A 26056-nucleotide genomic window follows, 5' to 3' on the forward strand; every position below is an offset into this window, starting at 1 on the left:
AGTTCAAGACAGAATACAGACATGGTTGAAAACATTTGTGAAAAAAAGGTTTATGAAAATAACAATGGCATTAAACATTGAACCTGCAGGTGAGGCACAATCACAAGTCAAGATGAAAAATAACTAATGATTTATATTTTATTACATTACAAATTATACACAAACATTTGTTAAAATATACATGTATATACACAATTTCCTTGAACTTTAATATGGAAAATTAAACAATAATACCCAACCCGGAAAATTAAAAAAAAACGTTTTTATTTAATGCAGCTTGTTGATCAGTTGTGCCAATCAGAATCCAGGAAATGTAACAAGCCATTGAGGTCCTGATTTTCATCCATGGAGCCATCTAACACCAGAGATGAAACATTGAAAAATTCGTCGGCATCATGGTTAACTGACAACACTAACTGATCATCACATGCATCAAAAAACAAGAAAGCAAAAGTCCATTTTTTGATAGGATGTTTTCTGATTGTTAATGTAAACATTTAGGGCAGAAGTGTATCTGTACAGGCACTCCAGTTATCAGTTCCTTCATAACACTGCAGCAGTGTGATGGCTCTCCAGTCCTGCTACCGCAATGCAAACCCAATAAAGGCTTATCTGTAGTGGCTTCGGGTAAGAAAAGGCTGTACTAAATGGATACCATTTATACAGTGCAGCAGCCACGCTACTCATACATGTTCTATGCTGGTGGTGTCCTCCATAATTCCTCCTCATTCCCACTTGTAAATTTTGAGCATCTTCTCAGTGAGAGAGGCCAGGTAACTGCCCTGGTTGACCTCAAATGGGCAGATGTCCAACACTGGGAGGTCAGCAGACAACTTCTGAATCAGGGATCCACTCCCTGCATCCCACACCTGGGGAAGAAAATGACATGATTAGAAACAATGGCTCAATGTGAAGCTCGAGACAGTTTGAATGATAGAACTATGCCCCAAATCAGAGAGTCAAGTATCTCACTATTATTGGTTTCTTACAACCACAAAACAGTTGAACCATTGGGGAAGAATCAATCTCAACAGTGGAGTAAAGTTTAACTGAGCCTAACTTCTAATAATAAACCAGACAACCTGGAAAAAGTGCTTGTTTTTTGTTGTTGCAGGCTGTCATCCACAATAGATCAAACAATGGGGTAATACAAAGTAAGGCCGGATGTCACGTAAAACAGATTTTAGTGGTCAAAGGTTAAATATGGTTAAAATGGGCATAATTGAAATAGTAATAGATTTAGGGCAAATATCCTGAAATTCTTAACTAAAACTGAGTAGATGATCAAACAGACTCAATGCATTAATACACAAAAGCACGTGGAGACGCCTTCAAATTAGTGGATTCAGATATTTCAGCCACACATCCATTGCAGACAGGTGTATTAAAAAAAATAGAGCACATAGCCATGCAATCGCCATAGACAAACATTTGCAGTAGAATAGCCTTACTGATGAGCTCAGTGACTTTCAACGTGATACCATCATAGGATGTCACCTTTCCAACAACTCAGTTCGTCAAACTTCTGCCCTGCTAGAGCTGCCCCGGTCAACTATAAGTGCTGTTATTGTGAAGTGGAAGAGTCTAGAGGCAACAACTGCTCAAACGCTAAGTGGTAGGCCACACGGGCTCACAGAATGGGACCGCCAAGTGCTGAAGCGTAAAAATAGTCTGCCCTGAGATGCAACACTCACTACTGAGTTCTAAACTGCCTCTGGAAGCAACTTCAGCAAAATAACTGTTCATCGTGCGCTTCATGTAATGGGTTTCCACGGCCGTGCAGCCACACTCAAGCCTAAGATCACTATGTGCAATTCCAAGCGTCGGCTGGAGTGGTGTAAAGCTCACCGCGATTGGAATATGGGGCAGTAGAAACATTCTCTGGAGTGATGAATCACACTTCACCATCTGGTAGTCTGACAGACAAATCTGGGTTTGAATGCATAGTGCCAACTGTGGAGTCTGGTGGAGGAGGAATAATGGTCTGGAATTGATTTTCATGGTTCGGGCTAGGCCCCTTAGTCTTAACGCTACATCATACAATGAATCTAGATGATACTGTGCTTTCAACTTTGTGGCAACAGTTTGGGGAAGGCCCTTTCCTGTTTCAACATGACAATGCCCACGAGCACAAAGCGAGGTCCATTCAGAAATGGTTTGTTGAGCTCAGTGTTGAAGAACTTGACTGGCCTGCAGAGGTCTGACCTCAACCCCATCAAACACCTTTGGGATGAATTGGAACGCCAACTGTGAGCCAGGCCTAATCGCCCAACATCAGTGCCTGCCATGACCTCAATAATACTTGTGGCTGAATGGAATTAAGTCCTGCAGCAATGTTCCAACATCTAGTAGAAAGCCTTCCCAGGAGAGTAGAGGCAGTTATAGCAGCAAAGGGTGGGGGACCAACTCCATATTAATGCCAATGATTTTGGATTGAGATGTTCCACGAGCAAGCGTCTACATACTTTTGGCCATGTAATAACAAAAAGCCTCAATTTTACAAACGCACAAAAAACATCTCTCCAATGTTGTGCACAAATTTGTTTCCATCTCTGTTAGTGAGCATTTCTCCTTTACCAAGATAGTCAAGCCACCTGACAGGTGTGGCATATCACAAATCTAATTAAACAGCATGTTCATTACACAGGTGCACACACCTTGAACTGGGGACAATAACATGCCACTAAAATGTACAGTTTTGGCACTAAACACAATACCACAGATGTCTCAAGTTGAGGTAGAGTGCAATTGTCATGGTGACTGCAGGAATGTCCATCAGAGCTGTTGCCAAATAATTTTACGTTAATTTCTCTATCATAAGCCACTTCCAACGTCGTTTTAGAGAATTTGGCAGTACGTCCAACCGGCCTCACAACCGCAGATGGCAGACAGTGTAGTGTGTATGGCGTCGTGCGGGCGAGCGGTTTGGCGTCAACGTTGTGAACAGAGTGCACCATGGTGGCGGTGGGGTTATGGTATGGGCAGGCACAAGCTACGGACAGACAGATACTGTGACGAGATCCTGAGGCCCATTGCCGTACCATTCATCCGCAGCCATCACCTCATGTTGCAGCATGATAATGCACGGCCCCATGTCGCAAAGAGCTATAGATAATTCCTGGAAGCTGAAAATGTCTCAGTTCTTCTATGGCCTGCATACTCACCAGACATGACACCCATTGAGCATGTTTGGGGATGCTCTGGATCAATAGCGTGTTCCAGTTCAAGCTAAATCCAGCAACTTCGCACAGCCATTGAAGAAGAGTGGGACAATATTACAAAGGCCACAATCAAAAGCCTGATCAACTCTATGCGAAGGACATGTGTCGCACTGCATGAAGCAAATGGTGGTCAAACCAGATACTAACTGGTTCTGATCCACGACCCTACCTTTTAGTTTTTTTTAAGTATCTGTGACCAACAGATGCATATCTGTACTCGCAGTCATGTGAAATCCATAGATTAAGGCCTAATGCATTTATTTAAATTGACTGAGTTCCTTATATGAACTATAAAATCGTAGAAATTGTTGCATGTTGCGTTTATATTAGTTTCCTGTAATTGAACATTGATGTGTTCAGCTACAGTTGTGGTCTGTAGTGCCACTTAGGACCAATCTCAGATGATGTAGACCCTCTCAGAAAACTGCAGGAGACCCCATTGACCCAGGAGAATGTTACCTCGTAAGATTGTGACTTTCTGGGCCAGAGAAATTGAAACTGTAATGGCATTTTTAAGTGGTAAAAATTACAAGCAGCCAAAAAGGACGGATGGTCGCAGATTCTATCCAAATTTACTGAGCAAGTCAATTCAAACATAAATCATACTTTAAATCTTAAATACATACACTATGGAATAAACATTTATAGTTGCTATTGGTGTAATTATTATCCTCGAAGCCATGCATATAAACAGATAAAGCATACAGCATGTTCCATCATATTGGTCAAACTTGGGCATTAACAAACCAAAATCATTTTTAGGCAGTGTAGATTCCCACTAACTACTCCCAATCTACTCAGAGACACTTCTGAACAATAAGCACATCATCTTGTGAGGATTAGACATTCTGGGGCAGAGATATTGGGGCCGATGTGTAAATGCAGTCAAAGTTGGCATTTTTTGGGGTAATGATGAATCTAAACCATATTAACTGAATAAAGTAAAAATACACACAAAATTGCATCCATGCCAGTGGCTCACCATGGTGGAGTTGGTGGCCTCGTCCCCGGCACACACCAGAGTGGAGCCCTCCCCGGCCGGGCTTCTGAACACGGCATTCTTGGTGAGCAGCTTGCAGGAGGAGCCAGCGCTGAATGTCTGGACTGGGTAGCAGGAACACGAAGGTTCCTGAGCTGCGTCCTGCTGGGGGGTCCTGTTCAGCTCCATCAGAACACAGCGCAGCAATGGCTTGGAGCGCCCTGGACGGGATCAAACACAGAGACTGTCAGTCTAAATACGAGAGCTAGTGGGCACCTACCCTGGTCCTGGAGAGCTAATGGGGAGTACAGGCTTTTGTTACAGCCCAGCACAAGCTAGAACAAAACACCTGCTTAGGGATATTAGAATTAATCCTTCAGCAAACAGATGCCAGGACAACAAAGACCCAGTACTAAGCAGACAAATATGCCTATAGATCTTATTACATATACAGTACCAGTCTAAAGTTTGGACACCTACTAATTCAAGGGTTTTCCTTTATTTTTACTATTTTCTTCATTGTAGAATAATAGTGAAAGACATTAAAACTATGAAATAACATACAGAATCATGTAGTAACCAAAAAAAATATATATATTTTATATTTGAGATTCTTCAAAGTAGCCACCCCTTGCCTTTATGACAACTTTGTACACTCTTGGCATTCACGCAACCAGCTTCACCTGGAATGCTTTTCCAACAGGCTTGAAGGAGTTCCCACATATGCTGAGCACTTGTTGGCTGCTTTTCCTTCACTATGCGGTCCAACTCATCCCAAACCATCTCAATTTGGTGATTGTGGAGGCCAGGTCATCTGATGCAGCACGCCATCACTCTCCTTCTTGGTCAAATAGCCCTTACACAGCCTAGAGATATGTTGGGTCATTTATTTATTTCATCACATTCCCAGTGGGTCAGAGGTTTACATACACTCAATTAGTCTTTGGTAGCATTGCCTTTAAATTGTTTCACTTGGGTTAAACGTGTCGGGTAGCCTTACACAAGCTCACCACAATAAGGTGGGTGAATTTTGGCCCATTCCTCCTGACAGAGCTAGGCCACCTTGCTTGCACACACTTGTTCAGTTCTGCCCACAAATGTTCCAATAGGATTGAGGTCAGGGCTTTGTGACAGCCACTCCAAAACCTTGACTTTGTTGTCCTTAAGCCATTTTGGCACAACTTTGGACGTATGCTTGGGGTCATTGTCCATTTGGAAGACCCATTTGCGACCAAGTTTTAACTTCCTGACTGATGTCTTGAGGTGTTGCTTCAACATATCCACATAATTTTCCATCCTCATGATGCCATCTATTTTGTGAAGTGCACCAATCCCTCCTGCAGCAAAGCACCCCACAACATGATGCTGCCACCCCCGTGCTTCACGGTTGGGATGAGGTTCTTCAGCCTGCAAGCCTCCCCCTTTTTCCTCCAAACATAACGATGGTCATTATGGCCAAACAGTTCTATTTTTGTTGTTTCGTCAACCAACATTTCTCCAAAAAGTACAATCTTTGTCCCCATGTGCAGTTGCAAACCGTAGTCTGGCTTTTTTATGGCGGTTTTGGAGCAGTGATTTCCTCCTTGCTGAGCGGCCTTTCAGGTTGTCGATATTGGACTCGGTTTACTGTGGAGATAGATACTTTTGTACCCGTTTCCTCCAGCATCTTCACAAGGGCCTTTGCTGTTGTTCTGGGATTGATTTGCACTTTTCGCACCAAAGTACGTTGATCTCTAGGAGACAGAACACGTCTCCTTCCCGAGCGGTATGATGGCTGCCTGGTCCCATGGTGTTTATACTTGCGTAGTACTGTTTGTACAGATGAACGTGGTACCTTCCGGCATTTGGAAATTGCTCCCAAGGATGAACCAGACTTGTGGAGGTCTACAATTTATTATCTGAGGTCTTGGCTGAATTCTTTCGATTTTCCAATGATATCAAGCAAAGAGGCACTGAGTTTGAAGGTAGGCCTTGAAATACATCCACAGGTACACCACAAATTTACTCAAATTATGTCAATTAGCCTGTCAGAAGCTTCTAAAACCATGACATAATTTTCTGGAATTTTTCAAGCTGTTTAAAGGCAGTCAACTTAGTGTATGTAAACTTCTGACCCACTGGAATTGTGATACAGTGAATTATAAGTGAAATATTCTGTCTGTAAACAATTGTTGGAAAAATGACTTGTGTCATGCACAAAGTAGATGTCCTAACCGACTTGCCAAAACTATATTTTGAAATTTGTGGAGTGGTTGAAAAACGAGTGTTAATGACTCCAACCTAAATGCATGTAAACTTCCGACTTCAACTGCATCTTGGGCTCAAGTAGACATACAAATGCTCCCGTTGACTGGGCCTCCTTCAGAGTGCTAAGAATCAAATGCACAAGTTTGATCAGGCAATCCAAATCAGATTACTATTTAAATGCAGTCAGAGAGAACCTAAACAACCCTACCAAGTTCTAGATGCTAATCAAATCAGTGTCAGGTTCTAATGTAGCCTCTGGCCTTCCTGGCCATTTAATGATGATTCTAATCAAGTGAAAGATAAAACCCCATACAATATTAGCTTTAACAACCACTTCATATCTGCTGGTTCAGTTTTTAATAATGGTGGGGCCCAGGCCTCTAATGTAAGCTCTGTTACAGTCAACTATGATATAGGCCCTCATGGGAACCATTTTAACTTTGAGCCTGTTTCTTATACTGATGTCTATAAAGCATTAAAGGCAATATACACTAAAAAGGCTGCAGGTCCAGACAACCTGGACCCCTACCTCTTAAAGATAGCAGCTGGTATTATTACTGAACCTGAGGCTCACATTTTCAACCTCAGTCGCTTGACCAATTCCATACCCAGCATTTGGAAATCAGCTTATGTCATCCCACTGCTAAAGGGTGGAGATCCCTCAGATGCTAATAACTAGCGTCCTAACTCCCTATCCGGGGCAAAGTCTAGGAATCCCTAGTGATCTAAAATTATTATTTTTTTAAACGTACTGAGCAGTGTTCAGTCTGGCTTTAGATCGGGGCACAGCACCACAACTGCAGCTATGGCAAATCATTAATGCACTTGATAAAAAGCAACATTGTGCTGCTCGGTTTGTGGATTTATCAAAGACCTTTGATTCCATTGACCATGAATTGTTGCTAGCTAGACTCAGAAACATTGGTTTCAGTGAAGGGGCAGCAAATGTGCAGATGATAGTCATATATTCATGTGCGCCTTCTCTGGTTCAGGCTGTTGAAGAGCTCCAGACTGCTTTTCAGTCACTGCAGGCCTCCCTTTATGGTCTCAAACGGGTCTTGAATGTACAAAAAACTAAATTCATGACCTTTACCAGAGCTAGAACTCTCAGAAGGTTAGCATTGTCACATCTGGTGGCTTATCCACTGAAAAAGTGTCATCCTACAAACACCTAGGTATTTGGTTGTATGGAAAGTTGTCCTTTAAAGTTCATGTGGATAATCTTGTGACAAAGCTTAAATTGAGTTTATTTTTGTAATAAGGCTTGCTTCCCACTTATGGCTAGAAAGAAGCTTGTTCAGGCCACTTTTCTCTCTAATTGATTATGGTGACTTGTTGTATATGCATGCAACCTCCTCCGTCTTACAGAGACTGGACACTTTTTATCATGCATCTTTGTATTTTATTACAAATGCCAAGTCACTCACCCACCATTACACCTTGCACCAAATGGTAGGTCAGACCTCAATTTACACATTTACTCAATGCACAGAAAGACACATTTGTATGTGTTCATCTACAAAGCCCTTTTGGGTAAACTCCCTCTTTACCTCTGTAGTCTGGTCTCCTACACCACCAGCAGTTACCATACCCGGTCTGCTAGGTGGTTACTACTTAAATACCCAGGACATTCACAGTATTAGGCAAGACTGCCTTCTCTTCTTGTGCACCAGAGGCATGGAATAGTCTACAATCCATGCTTCATCTAGATATGTTAGAGCCACTGAATGAATTTAAAATATTGATGGGAGACTGTTACAGAGTGTAAATGCTTTTTTTAGGCTGGATTATGTTGTGTTTTAATTATGTAATGTATTAATAATTGCTGGCTTCTTGGCCAGGAATCCCTTGAAAAAGAGACTCTGGGTCTCAATGGGCTTTTCCTATTTATTTATTTTTATATATATATATATATAAATATAAATAAATATAAATAACTAGGAAAAGCCCATTGAGACCCAGAGTCTCTTTTTCAAGGGATTCCTGGCCAAGAAGCCAGCAATAATTAATACATTATATATATATACACATACATACATATATATAAATAATCACACTACCGTTCAAAAGTTTAGGGTCACTTAGAAATGTCCTTGTTTTTGAAAAAAATAAACGCACATTTTTTGTCCATTAAAATAACATCAAATTGATCAGAAATACAGTGTAGACAGTCATTTTCAACATGAACTATTGTAGCTGGAAAAGGCAGATTTTATGGAATATCTACATAGGCGTACAGAGGCCCATTATCAGCAATCATCACTCCTGTTTTCCAATAGTACTTTGTGTTAGCTTATCCAAGTTTATAATTTTAATAGGCTAATTGATCATTAGAAAACCCTTTAGGGTTTTTCATCTTGCTCAGATATGCACAAGGGCCTCCCACTCCTCTTTCCATTCTGGTTAGGGCCAGTTTGCGCAGTTCTGTCAAGGGAGTAGTACACAGCGTTGTATGAGATCTTCAGTTTCTTGGCAATTTCTCGCATGGAATAGCCTTCATTTCTCAGAACAAGAATAGCCTGACGAGTTTCAGAAGAAAGTTTAGTTTCTGGCCATTTTGAGCCTGTAATCAAACCCACAAATGCTGATGCTCCAGATACTCAACTAGTGTAAAGGAGGACAGTTTTATTGCTTCTTTAATCAGGACAACAGTTTTCAGCTGTGCTAACACAATTGCCAAAGGGTTTTCTAATGATCAATTAGCCTTTTAAAATGATAAACTTGGATTAGCTAACACAACATGCCATTGGAACACAGGAGTGATGGTTGCTGATAATGCGCCTCTGTAGATATTCCATTTAAAAAAAATATATATATATAAAAAAAACAGCTACAATAGTCATTTACAACATTAATGTCTACACTGCATTTCTAACCAATTTGATGTTATTTTAAAATGGACAAAATTATAATTTGCTTTTCTTTCAAAAACAAGGATATTTCTAAGTGACCCCAAACTTTTTAACGGTAGTGTATTGACACACACACTTATTTAGGCCCTTCATAGTCCTCCCCAGGATGGTATAGTCTCACCTGGTCTGTAGGTGACCAAACAGTGTCTGCTCTCTGGCTGCACCTGGATGTCTGTGCAGCCTCCTGTCTCCAGGGGCAACATGTGGGGTCTGTAAGTGGTCCCATCTACTTGCTCCCAGAAGCAGCCCCCATCCAGAGAGCCTGCGATGAGGCCACCACATGGGAACGAGCTGGAGGCGGCGCGAGGCACATAGGACAGGGATGCCACGGGACACCTGGGAGAAGCCAAAGGTCATGGTTGGTGCCTGTGGTTTTAAAAATCACACTGCATACTAAAATTGTATAACATATTACACTATGTGAATTACATTTCACACACACCATATAAATGAATATTCATTCAACCATCTTTGAAAATGAGTAACAAAACAAATAAAATACAAAATCTATGCCCAGAAATGTACCTGGTCAGATCCTGTTGTGAAGAAGGTAAAACTCTGCTTCCTACCTAGGTTATATTGACAGGTGTAGTTCAAACTGTGATGTCGAATACAGACTAGATGACCTTTGCCCCCTGGCCTGGCTGTCAGACTGACCTGGAACCTAGCGGCTGTAGCTCCTGGACATGTGTGCTGGTGTCCCTGGTGTCATACACCAGCACGGAGCCGTTACTGAGACCAGCATACACATAGTTGTTGTTGTCCAGGCACCAGCAGCAGCTCCACACTGGTTTACCTGTATTGTAGGTCTGCACCACTGTGTTGGTCATTAGACTGCAGGAGAATAATGGTACAGTTAGGATATTAGATTGAGAAGGAAAGATACTGTCCTAATTAACCATCAAGGGTTTTGTTATCGATATTTGGTCTGAATGGTTCTTGCAACTCAGAAAAGGTCAATGTTCTTCTCCATCAGAGCCTGGGGCTATAAGGTCAACACCATTCTGGAACACACTGTCCTGATAAATCTCTCTGCTTGGACAGACTATCTGGTTACCTGGTGAGTTTTATGGTGTTGTCCAGGGCAGCGGAGAGCAGGAGGCTGTCGGCCTGTCTGTTGAAGGCCAGGCCTCTGATCTGTTTGACATGGATGGGAATGTACTGGCAGGCCTTCAGATTCCCTGTGCTCACCTTCTTCACCCCGCAGCCTGGCAGGTAGACACAGAGGGAGGAGGGGGAAGAGAGAGCAAAGGTAGAGAAATTATTCCAAGAGGTAGCAAATACTTCCCTTTGATATTTTCACATCTATACAATCTGTGCAAAAAAAACAAACGTTCACAGCTATTTTGTACTGAAAGCATATCAAAGCTTATCAAAGGTCTTACCGGGCACCAGGGTAGTGTGTGGGGAGGGCTGAGAGGCCAGCAGGCAGCTGAGGGGTTCACAGTAGGACAGCACCCTGCATCCCCCCACCTGGGACACCAGCACGGCCGTGAAGAAGACGTAGTGGCCCCCCTGGGTGCTGTCCTGTCTCTGAGAGAGCCCAGAGAGAGAGGCCCTTGAGCTCTGAGAGGGCCCACAGCCAGGCTGGGCCATCAGCGTCTTCAGCTCCTGACAGAGGTAGAAGGAAGAAAAAAAAAGTGACGCACCTGCACTGTTCAATACCAATGGAAGTCAAGTTAAGAATAGCAGATAGAGTATGTGATCAGAAAAACATTGAAAGTCAGCATACAATCATCATAGTGGATTTAGGGGTAGATTAATCTCAATGATTACGGCTCGGTATTCTAGTCCACCTGATAAATGGATGGGAGACTGGGGGATGACCGGTAAAGCAATGGGAATAAAGTACCTGTAGCTGCTTGTGCAGTTTCCCACATTCGTCTGTCATCACCTGCAGTTGTAGTCGGCACTGCGCTGACTCCAGTTCAGCCTTTCGACGCAGTGAATGCTCTTGCTCCAGTGACCTGCACACAACAACGCATTCAGACAGACAGACTCACTCTCAACAGCTTCCTACAGTAGTGAATCAGGTCAGATCCATGCCAATATCAGCAGATCAGAAAGTAAACTAAAGAGGTGCGCAGCTACTTTACCTCTTCATACTCTCCTGCTCAGTGTTATCCAGAGCCCTCAGCTTGCGCGCGTACAGGAGGACGATATCGGCGCGCTTGGCCTTCTTGTTACACTGCAGACATACAGCAGAAGATCATTACAAGAGCCAGATGGAGTCTGATGGGACGCCTTCACGTCACTGTCTGCATATTAAGTCAATTGTTTTTTGGGGGTCATATTTTATGGCGGTATTTTCTCAGATTTAAGTAATTCAGAGGGGATTTCTTAAGTTTCGACTCATTTTTGAATGCTTGAGGAAACTGCGTCTCCAGCACAGTTTCCACCTGGTGCCAGTCACCACAGTGGAAGTAGGAGCTCGTTTTTTCCGCTTAGGATGGAATAGATGTTCCTTTCTTTCAAATGCTGAGCGCAAACCTTTTTAATTTTCCTGTTCATAGTGGAACAAGGAGTAATTCCAGTCCTCTTCCCCCCCAGACATACCAAGGCTGACAGACAGACATGAAGACACTGACCTGGGGACACTTGGCTCCCTGGCCCTGGCCCTTCACCCAGCGGTCGATGCAGGTGTAGCCAAAGAGATGTCCGCAGCGCAGGGTGGCCAGCCGATGCTCCCCTGACGTGGTCCAGGGCTCAAAGCAGATGGAGCAGGTCTCCCCTTCCCCCTCGTCCCCCTGGGACAATCGAAGGGCCGGTGCACTGGAGGCTAGTGGGTCTGATACAACCTAAAAGGGGACAGAGATGATGCATGACATTTCTGACAGTGCATGGGAATAAATAAAAATGGCACACAATGCTACTAGAGAAACTGCACTAACGAGCTAATCACCACCAGCTGCATTAAGTACTGCAGTGCATCTCCTCATGGACTGCACCAGATTAGCCCGTTCTTGCTGCGAGATGTTACCCCACTCTTCCACCAAGGCACGTGCAAGTTCCCAGACATTTCTGGGGGGGAATGGCCCTAGCGCTCACCCTCCGATCCAACAGGTCCCAGAGGTGCTCAATGAGATCCAGGCTCGTCGCTGGTCATGGCAGAAAACTGACATTCCTGTCTTGCAGGAAATCACGCACAAAATGAGCAGTATGGCTGGTGGCATTGTCATGCTGGAGGATCATGTACTCCCACTCCAGAGTACAGGCCTCAGTGTAATGCTCATTCCTTCGACGATAAACGTGAATCCGACCATTACCCCTAGTGAGACAAAACCGCGACTCGTCAGTGAAGAGCAGTGGACCAGCGACGATGGGTTTGTGCCCATAGGCGACGTTGTTGCCGGTGATGTCTGTTGAGGACCTGCCGTACAACAGGCCTACAAGCCCTCAGTCCAGCCTCTCTCTGCCTAATGCAGACAGTCTGAGCACTGATGGAGGGATTGTGCGTTCCTGGTGTAACTCGGGCAGTTGTTGTTGCCATCCTGTACCTGTCCCGCAGGTGTGATGTTCGGATGTACCGATCCTGTGCAGGTGTTGTTACATGTGGTCTGCCACTGCGAGGACGATCAGCTGTCCATCCTGTCTCCCTGTAGCTCTGTCGTAGGCATCTCACAGTACGGACATGGCAATTTATTGCCCTGGCCACATCTGCAGTACTCATGCTTCCTTGCAGCATGCCTAAGGCCCGTTCACACAGATGAGCAGGGACCCTGGGCATCTTTCTTTTGATGTTTTTCAGAGTCACTAGAAAGGCCTCTTTAGAGTCCTACGTTTTCATAACTGTGACCTTAATTTCCTACCGTCTGTAAGCTGTTAGTGTCTTAATGACCGTTCCACAGGTGCATGGTCATTAATTGTTTATGGTTCATTGAACAAGCATGGAAACAGTGTTTAACTTCACTAGGGTAGGGGGCAGCATTTGGAATTTTGGATGAAAAGCGTGCCCAAATTAAACTGCCTGCTACTCAGGCCCAGAAGCTAGGATATGCATATAATTTGGATAGAAAAAACTCCAAAGTTTCCAAAACTGTTAAAATAATGTCTGAGTATAACAGAACTGATATGGCAGGCGAAAACCTGAGGAAAATCCATCCAGAAAGTACTATTATTTTGAAAGGCTGTTTTTCCATTGAAAGACTTAAGACCCAGTTCACTATCTCTATGGCTTCTTCTACATGTGGCCAGTCTTTAGGCATTGTTTCAGGCTTTTACTCTGAAAAATGAGGGAGATACAGCAGTTTCAATGAGTGGACAGTGGACATTTCCAGACATGAGTCCAGCGTGTAATCGGGAGTGCGCCTTTCTTGTTTCTCCTTTTCTATTGACGAAGCTTTTGTCCGGTTGAAATATTGATTATTTATGACAAAAGCAACCTGAAGATTGATTTTAAACATTGTTTGACATGTTTCTACGAACTTTTATTGTACTATTTTGACTTTTCGTCTGGATGTTGAGAGCGCGCTTTGTGCCTTTGGATTACTGAACTAAACGCACCAACAAAACGGAGGTTTTTGGACATAAAGAGGGACATTATCAAACAAAACGAACATTTGTGTAACATGGAGTCCTGGGAGTGCCACCAGATGAAGATCAAAGGTAAGTGATTAATTTAGTCCCTACTTCTGACTTTTGTGAGTCCTCTCCTTGGCTGGAAATGTCTGTATGTTTTTTTGTGGCTAGGTGCTGTCCTAACATAATCGCATGGTGTGCTTTCGCCATAAAGCCTTTTTAAAATCTGACACAGCGGCTGGATTAACAAGATGTTTATCTTTAATCCCATGTATAACACTTGTATCTTTCATCAATGTCCCAGTGATACCAGAGAAGTTAAACCCTTTTCAATGAAGATCTGTGAAGTTATTTGGATTTTTACGAATTATCTTTGAAAAACAGAAGTTTATTTTTTTGCTGAGTTTAGTATGCCCATCCAAGAGTGTAGGCCCATCACTGGCAATGAATGTGGTCTTACCTCAGGATTCACTTGATTTCCAGTCACGGTCCTCGCAGCCTCTGTGGTTGCATTATAATCTATACACAGGATGGCATGGTGAGATTAACTCTATAGGTTACAGTGGAAAATGGCTATGTATTGATCAGACTTGAGCTTGGTTTACCTGAAGAATAAAGGCCTTCGGGTTGCGTGACTGCAACTGTAGAGTTTGGACGATGGCTGGAGGGAACGGCCGAGTTGGGAGGGTCTGCTGCTGGCCCCGGGGGATCTGCCTCATCCTCCGACTCGCTCACCTCCGTCGTACTCCCAGAGTCGCCCTCGGCCTGGTTGGCTGCAGGGACTCGCAGCAGGAAATCGAGGAAGCTGCTAGCACGAGCAGCGGTCTGGGTGGAGTTGTGCTCCCCGAGGCCTGGCCTTTAACCACACAGAGACAATACAGGTACAATCAATGGGTATAACATGGGGTGAAATAGGTACTCAATGAAGCATACAATTATGTCTCCAGTATGGATACACAGTTTAGAGGGAATCCAGTCCAACCATAACTACCTGGCTCGCCGCTGCCTCAGGGTGGCTGCTGTGGTGACCCTGGGCTCAATATGACCCTCCATTCTGATCCTGGATCCAAGTTGACCCTCCACTCTGACTCTGTTCTGACTGAACGCCCAGGTGTTCGGGAGCCGCGGTGGGTCACAGGGAGCTGCGTCTGCCTCGTCCTCTGTTTCACTGCCAGAGTCAGGGATGATGATAGGGAGATCTACCTGGTCTGCCACAACATCTGGCTCCCTACTGGGGCCCCCCAGCTGCAAGTCCACCTCCATCGCCTCCATCTCACGACCTATGGGTGGGGGGCTAAAAATTAATTTACTTCAATAGGCAGGATAACCCAACTGCCTGAGATGTTTACAAAATGATTTCCCTCTTGACTTCAGTGTTCTCAGACACTAGCGTAGCCAACGGTTTTAATTGCAAGCAAATGTGAGTACAGTGCACCAATTCTGACTGAAGCCACAAAGGGTGACAACAAATCAGGTTATGTAACTTGCATGCAATGCTAACTTTTGCTATAAATGCCTCGTGGCTTAGTTTAACTGTCGTACCCCATCAGAACCCAAAATATAAGGATGTTTTACTCCAATGTGTGTAAACAAACGTCATATCCTCATAACAAGGTTAAAACTTTAATGTTGATATCATGACTGCTAAGTCCTTGCATCCATAACGCGGTCTATGAATTTGAGCGTGATTACTTTTGACCAAAACAGTGGCGGGGATTCGCTTTGTTATTGTTAGAAACTGCAAATTGGCCGTTTTAAGGTAAAAAGTTAGCTGACAATAGACATAGCTAACTGGTAGCTAACAATTATAACGTTAGTTAGTTAGCCACGTGCCATTGCTAACTATATAGCTAGTTACCGTGCCATAGCCGGCTGCTAGCTACACAGGTTGAGCGAAAGATGACTCAGAACAGGATTACCGATGCAGGTTTTGGAACTGGCAAGTAGCCAACGTTACATTGAGAGACTAGCTGAAGTCAACTCCATGGTGAACGAAGTTTACATTGGCGGAAGCCAAAGCAAAGGCCGCTCTGCTAGCTACAGTACCGTTAGCTACTTGAAGCAGCTAGCTAAAGTACATTAACAACTTGATTATTTGGTGACAGTCTCGAATATGATTAATGAAATAACGTTACCACATGGTTTTCATAACTATATACTTTTTGGGAAATAGCCTAAATTAGCTAGAATGATAACGTTAGCTAGCCAGTTCACCGCAGATCAGTCTCTTCCTGCTGGCAGTGTTGCCAAATATTTTTTATAACTAAACCATCCATTGCTTCTTCTTAGGTAGGGTTTGGCGGAGGTTGGAATCCATAGTGCATTACATTACCGACACATACTGTACCGGAGTGTGGGCCAGAGACAGGGAGAAACTAAATCCTACCTGCCCGCCTAGTTGCTCTTAAAAAAAATATAACATATGAGACTACATCTAATTACGTTCTACAATATACTATTTCATTTGCTGTGTCCCCTTCTCTCTCTCTCTCATTAGACCTCAGCCTCTCTCTTTCCCTCCGATACTGCCAATACTGTAACTACACATGCGCCACGGTCTCTGCCTTCTGGCAATAATCACACTTTCCTGTTGGATCCTTTCCTATCACATGTAAAGTCTTATTCAACCGACTGTGTCCCACTCGTAATCATGTAAACAAAAAAAATAGCCTCCTCTCTTCTGTCACATCCTCTCGTCCTCCCCGACTTCTCTGTACCTAAAATAAATACATGTCTGCCCTTAGTATCTCTATTCCACTGCTCCTGCCATCTCTGCACCATCACTGTCCAGATCAGGCTTTTTGCCTTGTTCATTGAAACGACAACATCAATATCCCTGCTTAAATTAGTTGCATGGGCAGTGCAGCATCTCACATCTACTTCTTACCTTGAAATATTGCGTGTGACCCAAACTATCCTTGCCAGTGTAAAACTTCGTCGGTTACCATGAAAACAGTTCAACTACATTGCTTTTATCTTCAACGGTAAGACATTTGGTGTAATAATCTGATCGCAGTCATAGTTTCTTTGCTATCCCCATTGTCTTTTTTTTTTTCTTCTGTGGGTTTTATGGCGGATAACAACCCGAAAATGTGTATTGCCGCCACCAACTGGACGGGTTGAAAAACCAAAACAAGGTAAAAAGAAAATCCATATGTTATAGGGAAACAAATTTAATCGACCCAAATTAAGAGTCCGTACATTGACAAAAAAACAAAACTCTCACTTCTTCCTTCTTTCAAATCTCCATATCTCCCTTCTCAGGCTCTTGGGCCTGAGAGGGTGGTATGGTTTGTGACAATGTTCCATGCCAGGGTTGGGGAGTAATGGATTACATGTAATCTGTTACATTTCAGGGATTACAAAAAAAGGGTAATCAGCAAAAATATTGTAATCAGATTACAGATACTTTTGAAAAAGTAGATGATTACTTTGAGGATTACTTTTAAATTCAGAAAGGATGTTTGTGTGATAAAAATCTTTGATACTTCTCGGTTTTCTCAATGACATTCAAATCAACATTGAAAAAAGGCACAAGTTTCAGTTTGTTCCACCTGAGCGAGTCTGACCACAAGTCAGAGACCACTATGTTGACACACCAAATGGGTTTGATGGATTGCAGGAAAAGAGCAGGAATAGGCTTTTGTAGGCTTTCGGTCTAAGCTATGTCTTCCAATGGTGCGACTGCTGTCGGCATCCAAAGATTATCCAACTTGAATAAACACTTGGATGTAAGGATGACAGCTGTGGTGTAGTCTTGCGGCGATACGGGGAGTAATGGATTACATGTAATCTGTTACATTTAAGGGATTACAAAAAAAAAGGGTAATCAGCAAAAATATTGTAATCAGATTACAGATACTTTTGAAAAAGTAGATGATTACTTTGAGGATTACTTTTAAATTCAGAAAGGATGTTTGTGTGATAAAAATCTTTGATACTTCTCGTTTTTCTCAATGACATTCAAATCAACATTGAAAACAGGCACAAGTTTCAGTTTGTTCCACTTGAGCGAGTCTGACCACAAGTCAGAGACCACTATGATGACACACCAAATGGGTTTGATGGATTGCAGGAAAAGAGCAGGAATAGGCTTTTGTAGGCTTTCGGTCTAAGCTATGTCTTCCAATTGTGCGACTGCTGTCGGCATCCAAAGATTATCCAACTTGAATAAACACTTGGATGTAAGGATGACAGCTGTGGTGTAGTCTTGCGGCGATACGGATATAATTTATTATTGATATAAACACAGCGCATTGATGTGAATCACACTTTTTTTTTTGTTCTGTTAAAGATCTACTACTCACCCTTGACCCGTCTTCCTCTACTTTCTTCACTACTCTAACCCTGGAAACCACAACCTGCCTCTCTCACACGGGACATTTCTGATCCACAGCCCAATGGGCACCCTTACAATTACAACATACCACTACTTTCCCCAATGCTACACATTCCCTTGTCTCATGCCCTTCTGCACACTTCTCACATCTGTAACAACATAATGTATTCGGCACAAAAGCTCGTACAGGTTAACTTTAGTATATCATAACATCACTTTCCTTACTGTATTCTGACAGTTTTCGGCATGTGTCCGAAAGTGATTGATGACCTCTTTTATGTGTCATGTGGTTATGCCCATATATGTACATCCTGTCCGGATGTTCTCACGCTATCGAGTGGGTGTTCATGTAACCTGATAGTGCAGCTCTTCCTTTGAAGTAAAGAATGTGTTTGCACTAAAGCTGTCATGGTGATTGATGTGTAGTGACCTTGTTGACCTGTGGAATGTGTTTGAACATTTGAAAGAGTAGGGAAATGTTGTAGTGAACTTATGGCTCTGCTTTTTAGGGATCTTGTATATGAAACAGTAATTTCCGGGGTAGGTCAGCCGGAGTATAAGTAAGATCTGTGAAAACTACGAGTGCCAAGAAACCTCAAGAGAGCTAAACCACAGAAGACTCTAAAGAAGAAAGAAATAAAACATGGCTCCTAGACCAATTGTCGGTGTATTGTGTCCTTCGTGTCATGAACACAATGACAAAACCATCAAAGCCATTCTTTGTGATGCCCCTGATTGTTTTAATGATGTGCTGGATATGAGTGACGGACATATGGGTTACATTTTCCAACCGGACGATTCAACGGTGAAGATTTTCACAAGCAGCTGCCTCATCACCCTTTTTCAACTAAAAACAGGGAGTTTTTCTCTTGCATTGCGGATGAGAGAATGGCTTAAGATAAGACTATGTCAGATCAAACAGGCCCTGAGTGGAACAACCCTGCCGGGGTACGCATTGGAAGAGGTGATTTGATTTGAAAGCCATAAGAATCTCGTCAGTGGCATATAGTCCAGAATCCAAAGTGACAATTTTAGGTTGTGCCGAATTCAATAGTTCAAATGCAACCAAATCAGTTAGTTCATATGTATTTTCAAAAGCCTGCACAGAGGTCAACTATTTTGTGTCTGTCTTTAGCTTCAGGTGGGGAGATTATCATGAAGTCCTTGACATGATGAAACAAGTGGAAAATATTTTCCAACATCGTGAACATTTACGTCGATGGGCCCTTCTATCCTTAAGACAGAACCTGGGCCTAAAGGCAAGAAGGTTGATCTAACCTGGAATAGAAAACATACGAAACCTGGATGGAGCGGGATATCATGCGGGGAAGAGACAATGTCTGAACCGGGCACATCTTGATGATGGTGATTTAGAGACTGATGGGGGTTTTGGTTTACCATAGATCCTTCCCCAGGCTTTTTTCTCTAAGAAAGGAATTAAAGAATAATAACATATAAACATGTATATGTACTATTGTTCAATAAAAACGTGTAATATGTATGCATTCGGTACTAAAGATTTAAAAAATGTAATTTACATTGAATGAAATATCCGGCTGTCTCTCTGTCTATGTACCTCGAAGGGGGGGGATACCCAAACATATAAGGATACCCAGACAACAGTTGTCTTTTTCCAGAGGCTCTCATGATCCCCACCCCCAACTGTGAACGTGTGTGTGTGTGTGTGTGTGTGTGTGTGTGTGTGTGTGTGTGTGTGTGTGTGTGTGTGTGTGTGTGTGTGTGTGTGTGTGTGTGTGTGTGTGTGTGTGTGTGTGTGTGTGTGCGTGTGTGCGTGTGTGTGTGTGGTTACATGCAGGGAAACTTACTGACAACAGTATTTTCCATCAACAAAATAATTATAAATATAAACATTTAAAGGATATTAAAGTGTAGTATTGTATGATAATATGTAGGATTTATATAAAAGTTTAGTAAAAAAAAACATTCCGGCATAGTTTGATATTGTATAGTGCACTTTTAATAATTGTGACATGTTTACATTTATGTATTAACATTTTAGAAGGGGGGAAAAAATGATTTTAAAATTGTATTTACCTTCAAGGGGCTGAAATATCCGGCTCCTTATGTCTCTGTGTGTCCAGGCTAAAGGCTAAAGGCTTCAGGGGGGAGAGGTGTCAGGTCTGTGGGGGGGTAACACCCAGAGACAGAGAGAGAATCCTGAAAACCTTATTTTATATGAGTACAATCTTTCCTACAACCGACAATTATAAATATAAACATTTCAAGGATATTAAAGTGTAGTATTGTATGATAATAATAAATATATCCTGTATATACATTACATTGTTTTGTGAAAAAAAACATTCTGGCTTGGTTGAATATTGTATAGTAAAATTGTTTAAATAATTTTAACATGTTTAAAAGGTCTGTACTAAAGATTTAGTATTAAATAAAGGGTTTAAAATTGTATCTTACCTTTAATGAATGTAATCTCTATGTCTCTCTCTCTGTATATGTCTGTCTTCAAGAGGTGTTTTTCTCAACACAAGAGAAAGGATTCCGGGAAAGGTGTGTGTGTGTGTGTGTGTGTGTGTGTGTGTGTGTGTGTGTGTGTGTGTGTGTGTGTGTGTGTGTGTGTAGGAACCAATGGTTTTTAAACCTGTCGAACCTCTCACCTTCCAAAAGACTTCTCAGCATTTCCCGGGGTGGGGTCAACAAAAGGTTTACACCCCTTACACCCCAGGAGAGCACCTCACAAATGTTTGAAAAACTGTTTTGATGTGGTCTCCAGGGGTGTCTGTCGCAGTCAATCAAGCCATCCTCTTTTTGAAAGGGTCATTTTACTCTTTAAGATGGGCCCTTTACTTGACTTAAACAGATCCATTTTACCCCCCTTAATAATGAATGCAGTGGGCTAAATCAGGTGTTTCTTGGTGGTCTTAAACAAATCTACTGTGAAACAAAAGTATACACCTCACACACATGGTTATGGGCTTAAAAAAGAAGACACCAGTAACGTCAGATAAATTTGAAATGTATTAATTTTTTAGTATTGATCCCAATAAGACACTTTAAATACATTTTTTTATGATTTCATGACTGTTTGATAATAGATCCCTGAATGGTCAAAAACCTCTTCAAATAGAAGTATGTTTATAGCACAAAATATCTTACAGGTAGGCCCTCTTTCACTCTCTCATCATGTCACCAGTGAACAGGCTCCCGGAGGCAGGGCCATAAAAGGCCCCAGCTCACTCAACTGCCCCTCCCCTCTCCAACAGCCATCAGCCCAGAACAGCATGAAGACAGATCAGCTAAAAGATAATCAGGGAATCCTTCCTTCCTCATGGAGTTTTTGAAGGTGAGTTGAATATTCAATGCGATGTTTGTATATAGATATATATTATTTAAGAATGAAATGTCTTAATTGTTCTCATTGACATTAAAAAATTAAGGATATTTATCCATTGAACAGTAACCATTGTTTTTATTCATAGTTTTTGTAAAGAATAGTTTATGCCCTCTTAGGGTCTATTTGACCCTCTTATTATATCAAACCTCTCAGACTAGAAACTATGATTAGAAAGTATGGCCAACTATGTTCAAACTATGATTAGAAACGATAATTAGAAACTATGACAAACTATGATAATAACTATGAACATCTATGAAGACATGTCTGTGTGTGTGAGTGATCTATTATTTAATTGTGTAATATTACTCTCTCTCTCAATGTATACTATTTGACTCAGTGTACACCAAAGTAACAAATATTTAACAACGTTTCAATGTTTTGTATTGCAACAGTTCTGAATGACAATGACATCCAATTTTTAGGCAATTATTAATATAGTGTGTTACATAGTGTGTAACTGTGATAACTTTATGTAATCAATTCTCTCTTTTTCTCTCTCTCTCTCTCTATGAAAAAGACAAAAGACATGACATTGTGTAACGGCCGTCTGAAAGAGTAGACCAAGGCGCAGCGTGGTTAGTGCTCATCATGAAATTTATTTGAATGAACACTGAATCAAAAAACCAAATTGCAACAGTTCTGTCAGGTAACAAATGACTAAACAGAAAATAACCACCCACAAAACCCAAAGGAAAACAGGCTGCCTAAGAATGGCTCCCAATCAGCAACAACGATATACAGCTGTCCCTGATTGAGAGTCATACCAGGCCGAAACAAAGAAATACCAAACATAGAAAAAAGGACATAGAATGCCCACCCCAACTCACGCCCTGACCAACCAAAATAGAGACATAAAAGGATCTCTAAGGTCAGGGCGTGACACATTGACTCCTGAGTGTTGAACTTTTGCCCACTCTACAGCCACCTTGGTTATTATATGACCCTGAGGGTCATCTACAAACGTTGGAACATCTTGAATAACAATAAGGGGCACATATACTTGTAAATGTCCACTCAGCACAGCCCTCGGAGCATGGTTCCTCTATAATTTTGTTCCTAGGTTTAACCAAAACCTTAACATGACTACTTGCAATGTAATTATTTTCATCACCATCCATCAATGGTTGAATTGCGTTATTTTTATTTGTACATGCACCAAGCTTCCAATGGCTGGAGCCAAGCAACATAGTAAATTAAAAAGACCCAAATAAAACGTATGTGAAAAGATGTTGTCAAAGTATAAAACTTTGCTGTTTTTTTTATATTATTTTTACAACAACCAGGTATTCCTAACATTTGCCATAACTAGTAAGCCTTACATCCTGAATGTATATGTGCTATAAAATATACACCTGGGCACACATGGGAGGGGTGGGACCACAGGCCCTTCTAAGTAATTGAGCCGAGAACATTATTGCTATATTGTAATTAAAATCACTGACCCATAAGAGAACACATGACCAAAGCAAGGCAAGACCCATATAGAATTAAAACAACATTATTCTTAATGAGAAATATAGTCTAATAAATAAATGTTTGCATAACCAAAGACATAAAAACCGGCTCTAACGTTGTATTTAGCTAGGAATAACACTTTCATATTGGCAGTAAGGTCAGTGAGAATAACAATAGACAATAGTTATTGTTGGTAGTGTGGGAGATAATTCGATGCCACTAATTGCATTTGCTATTTCTGAGAAGAGATCATGCCAATAATTACATTAGCTAATGTACATGACTACGTTAGCTAATGCCCATAATTACATTTATTACATCTGGACATACTAATGTCAGGTGAACATGGAGACAGGATGGTAACAAAATGACCAATACGTGAAACATATGTATACAATAAATGTATTATTTTTTGTATTACATAAGGGTCCTGCCACCATTATAACTTAACTCGAAGCAGATGTGGGCGTGAACAAGCAAGAACTGGGACTAAAAGATAAATGGTGGAGAAAGGACAAGGGGAGTTATTTCATTTGCATATGGGGAGTACCCATATGCGTTATGTAAGGATGTAATGCTATAAAGGCAAAGCTCTGTGCTGAGAAACACGGTTGTTCCATGGAATAGCACATCTTTGCAATAAAGTCTAATTTGAATTCATAAGTTCCAGTAAAGATGTAATATTTCTGAGTCAATATTCCACAACAGTAGTTTAGGAATAAATATAGTAACGTTCACGAATGTTAAAGATTTGTTCACAGTAGCGATTTTGAAAGAGGGGGATTAGAACCCCAAAGTAATAGTGGTAAGAAAGATCATAAAGGTAGTTTCAGATTCAGGTTTAGGGGGGTAATAACTTTATGGAAACCACTATTCACACTATGTGGATTATAAACATGTATAGACATAGAGAACTATCACATCAAGGAGGTGTAACAGTGATGAATGGCTATTCAATGAACAACAGTAGTCATCTTGTCACGGTTGTCGTAAGGAGAAGCGGACCAAAGTGTAGCGTGTGTGTCGTTCCACATTTTATTTACACTGTGAAACTATGCGATACATAAACATAAACTAAAGAACAAAACAACAAACCGTGACGCAGAGTTGAAACATACACTACTCAAAAAACAATCTCCCACAAACCCAGGTGGAAAAAAACCCTACTTAAGTATGATCTCCAATTAGAGACAACGAGGATCAGCTCCCTCTAATTGGAGATCATCCCAAACAAAACCCCAACATAAAAATACAAAACTAGAACCTGACAACATAGAAATAGAAAACATAGGGAAAAAAACCTGTCACTCCCTGACCTACTCTACCATAGAAAATAACATCTTTCTATGGTCAGGACGTGACACATCTGTAGCAAGCAATATGTGTTAAATATGTTTACATACATCCATGACTGAATGGTTTCATGAACTCATTTAAAGGTTTTGCAAGAAAGTTGTAACAGTCCTCATTCAGCAGTCTGAATTAATCTAGAGGCACCAAAACATCAGCATTTAGAGAAGCTTAGAGATTATTCCACAAGTAAGGTGCAAAGAGTTGATTTACTAATCCTACACAGGCCATAGGAATTTCCAGAGCTAGCAATCCCTGAGACTGTGTATGATAACTCTGACTTATACGTCTAATGGTTATTGTACATGTTAGCTACAGAGGGAGTTTACAGTATGTCAAAGTGCTTTATAAAGGCAAAGAGAGCAATGAATTGACCAATGTGACCTTAAAGAGGGTCAGCTTACTTTATGATAGAGAACGCAGGGATGAGTACTGGACCTGTAACCATAATAAAACAATGTGCTCTGTGGTCAAGTGCATCTAATGGTTTTAATGAAGTGGCAGCTGCATTCATATAGATGCTTTCGCCATAGTCTAGGACCAGTAAGAACATTGATTGAATTATCTGCTTTGTACTATTAAGCAAGAGGCCTGACCTATTTCTATAGAAGAAGCCCTTTTTTATATTCAGCATCTTAATTAACTAACTCATCAATATGTTTTTGTTTTTTTAAAGACATCTGAAGGTCTATACAAATACACCATACTAAGTAAACACACTTCAATCATTAGAATCATGTTTGTGCACTCTAGAAAACAACATATACTTAGTTTTACACATTTTCAATAATAATTTAAGGTCAATAAAGTTTTTTTGGCAAAATAATGAAAGCATACTGTAGTTCAGATAGAGCCTGATCAGCAGGGTGGGCAATAGAGTACACAACTGTATCGTCTGCATACAGGAGCAGGTTAAACTTTCTTATTATTAAATGTATATTTTGTTGACAAAACAATATTGCCAATGTATACAATGTAGTTGTTGACTAGACATTCTAACTTATAACACATTGCCTTGGTACTAAAAAATGTATTTGCAACATTTGAACAACAATTTCCCCCTTGGGTTATGATGTACAGTGTATGACATGACACTGGATATCATACATTGGCTATTTTTTTAATACTTTTTTTTATTTCCATGTTTATAATCCAAAAGTATGCTTTTAAACGGCCTGGAAATATTTTTTATGTTAAACTTAAGAGAACAAGAACTTTTGGTGAATCAAGCAGTCACTGATGTTTTATATACAGTACTACAGATATCCAGAAGGCTCGTTCTGACAATAAACAATAAGCTTTAAAGTTCCAAATGAGGCTGTCAAGACAGGTCCTTAATGTAGTACTATACTATTACACTGTAATGTACTACTAATGTACTAGTATCTAAGATGTTAAGGAATCGGGGGAACATGCACACAATATAACACATTCCCCACAGCATCTAAGGATGCATTCACTGACATTGTATTTTGTTACGTGAAAGTAGCATAAGTATGTGTAAAGAGTTAACAATTTTGTTTAAAAGTTTGAATATGTCTCTTGTGAAAATTGAGATGGGGTACATATATTATGTATTTCAATGTCTTACACATTTTTAATAATACTTGTGAGTTGTAGACATGTTCTTCAGAGGTTATAATACAAATACATATTTGG

At 41.3% G+C, this 26056-nt stretch overlaps 1 protein-coding gene across 7 annotated transcripts; it reads right to left on the bottom strand.

The window, feature by feature from the left end:
• Window positions 1-34: 34 nt before the first annotated feature.
• On the bottom strand, window positions 35-20795 carry LOC106561004 (E3 ubiquitin-protein ligase RFWD3). 7 transcript variants are annotated; one of them, XM_014124531.2, is made up of 15 exons: window positions 20653-20795; window positions 20272-20357; window positions 19518-19641; window positions 14869-15157; window positions 14483-14733; window positions 14338-14396; window positions 11948-12157; window positions 11456-11547; window positions 11212-11326; window positions 10745-10970; window positions 10417-10567; window positions 10017-10193; window positions 9481-9695; window positions 4204-4421; window positions 35-869 (listed from the first exon to the last, which is right to left on the bottom strand). In XM_014124531.2, the coding sequence occupies exons 3-15, from the start codon at window positions 19615-19617 to the stop codon at window positions 726-728; spliced, it is 2247 nt and encodes a 748-aa protein (XP_013980006.2). In that variant the 5' UTR covers window positions 19618-19641; window positions 20272-20357; window positions 20653-20795; the 3' UTR covers window positions 35-725. The 7 variants fall into 7 exon arrangements, with proteins under 7 accessions (XP_013980006.2, XP_045544077.1, XP_045544078.1 ...); XM_045688121.1 differs by having other exon boundaries at window positions 19495-19641; XM_045688122.1 differs by lacking the exons at window positions 19518-19641; window positions 20272-20357; window positions 20653-20795 and adding an exon at window positions 16765-17069 and having other exon boundaries at window positions 14869-15171.
• Between the last annotated feature and the right edge of the window lie 5261 nt (window positions 20796-26056).

Source organism: Salmo salar, chromosome ssa10, assembly GCF_905237065.1.
Source record: "Salmo salar chromosome ssa10, Ssal_v3.1, whole genome shotgun sequence".
NCBI classification, from domain to species: Eukaryota; Metazoa; Chordata; class Actinopteri; order Salmoniformes; family Salmonidae; genus Salmo; species Salmo salar.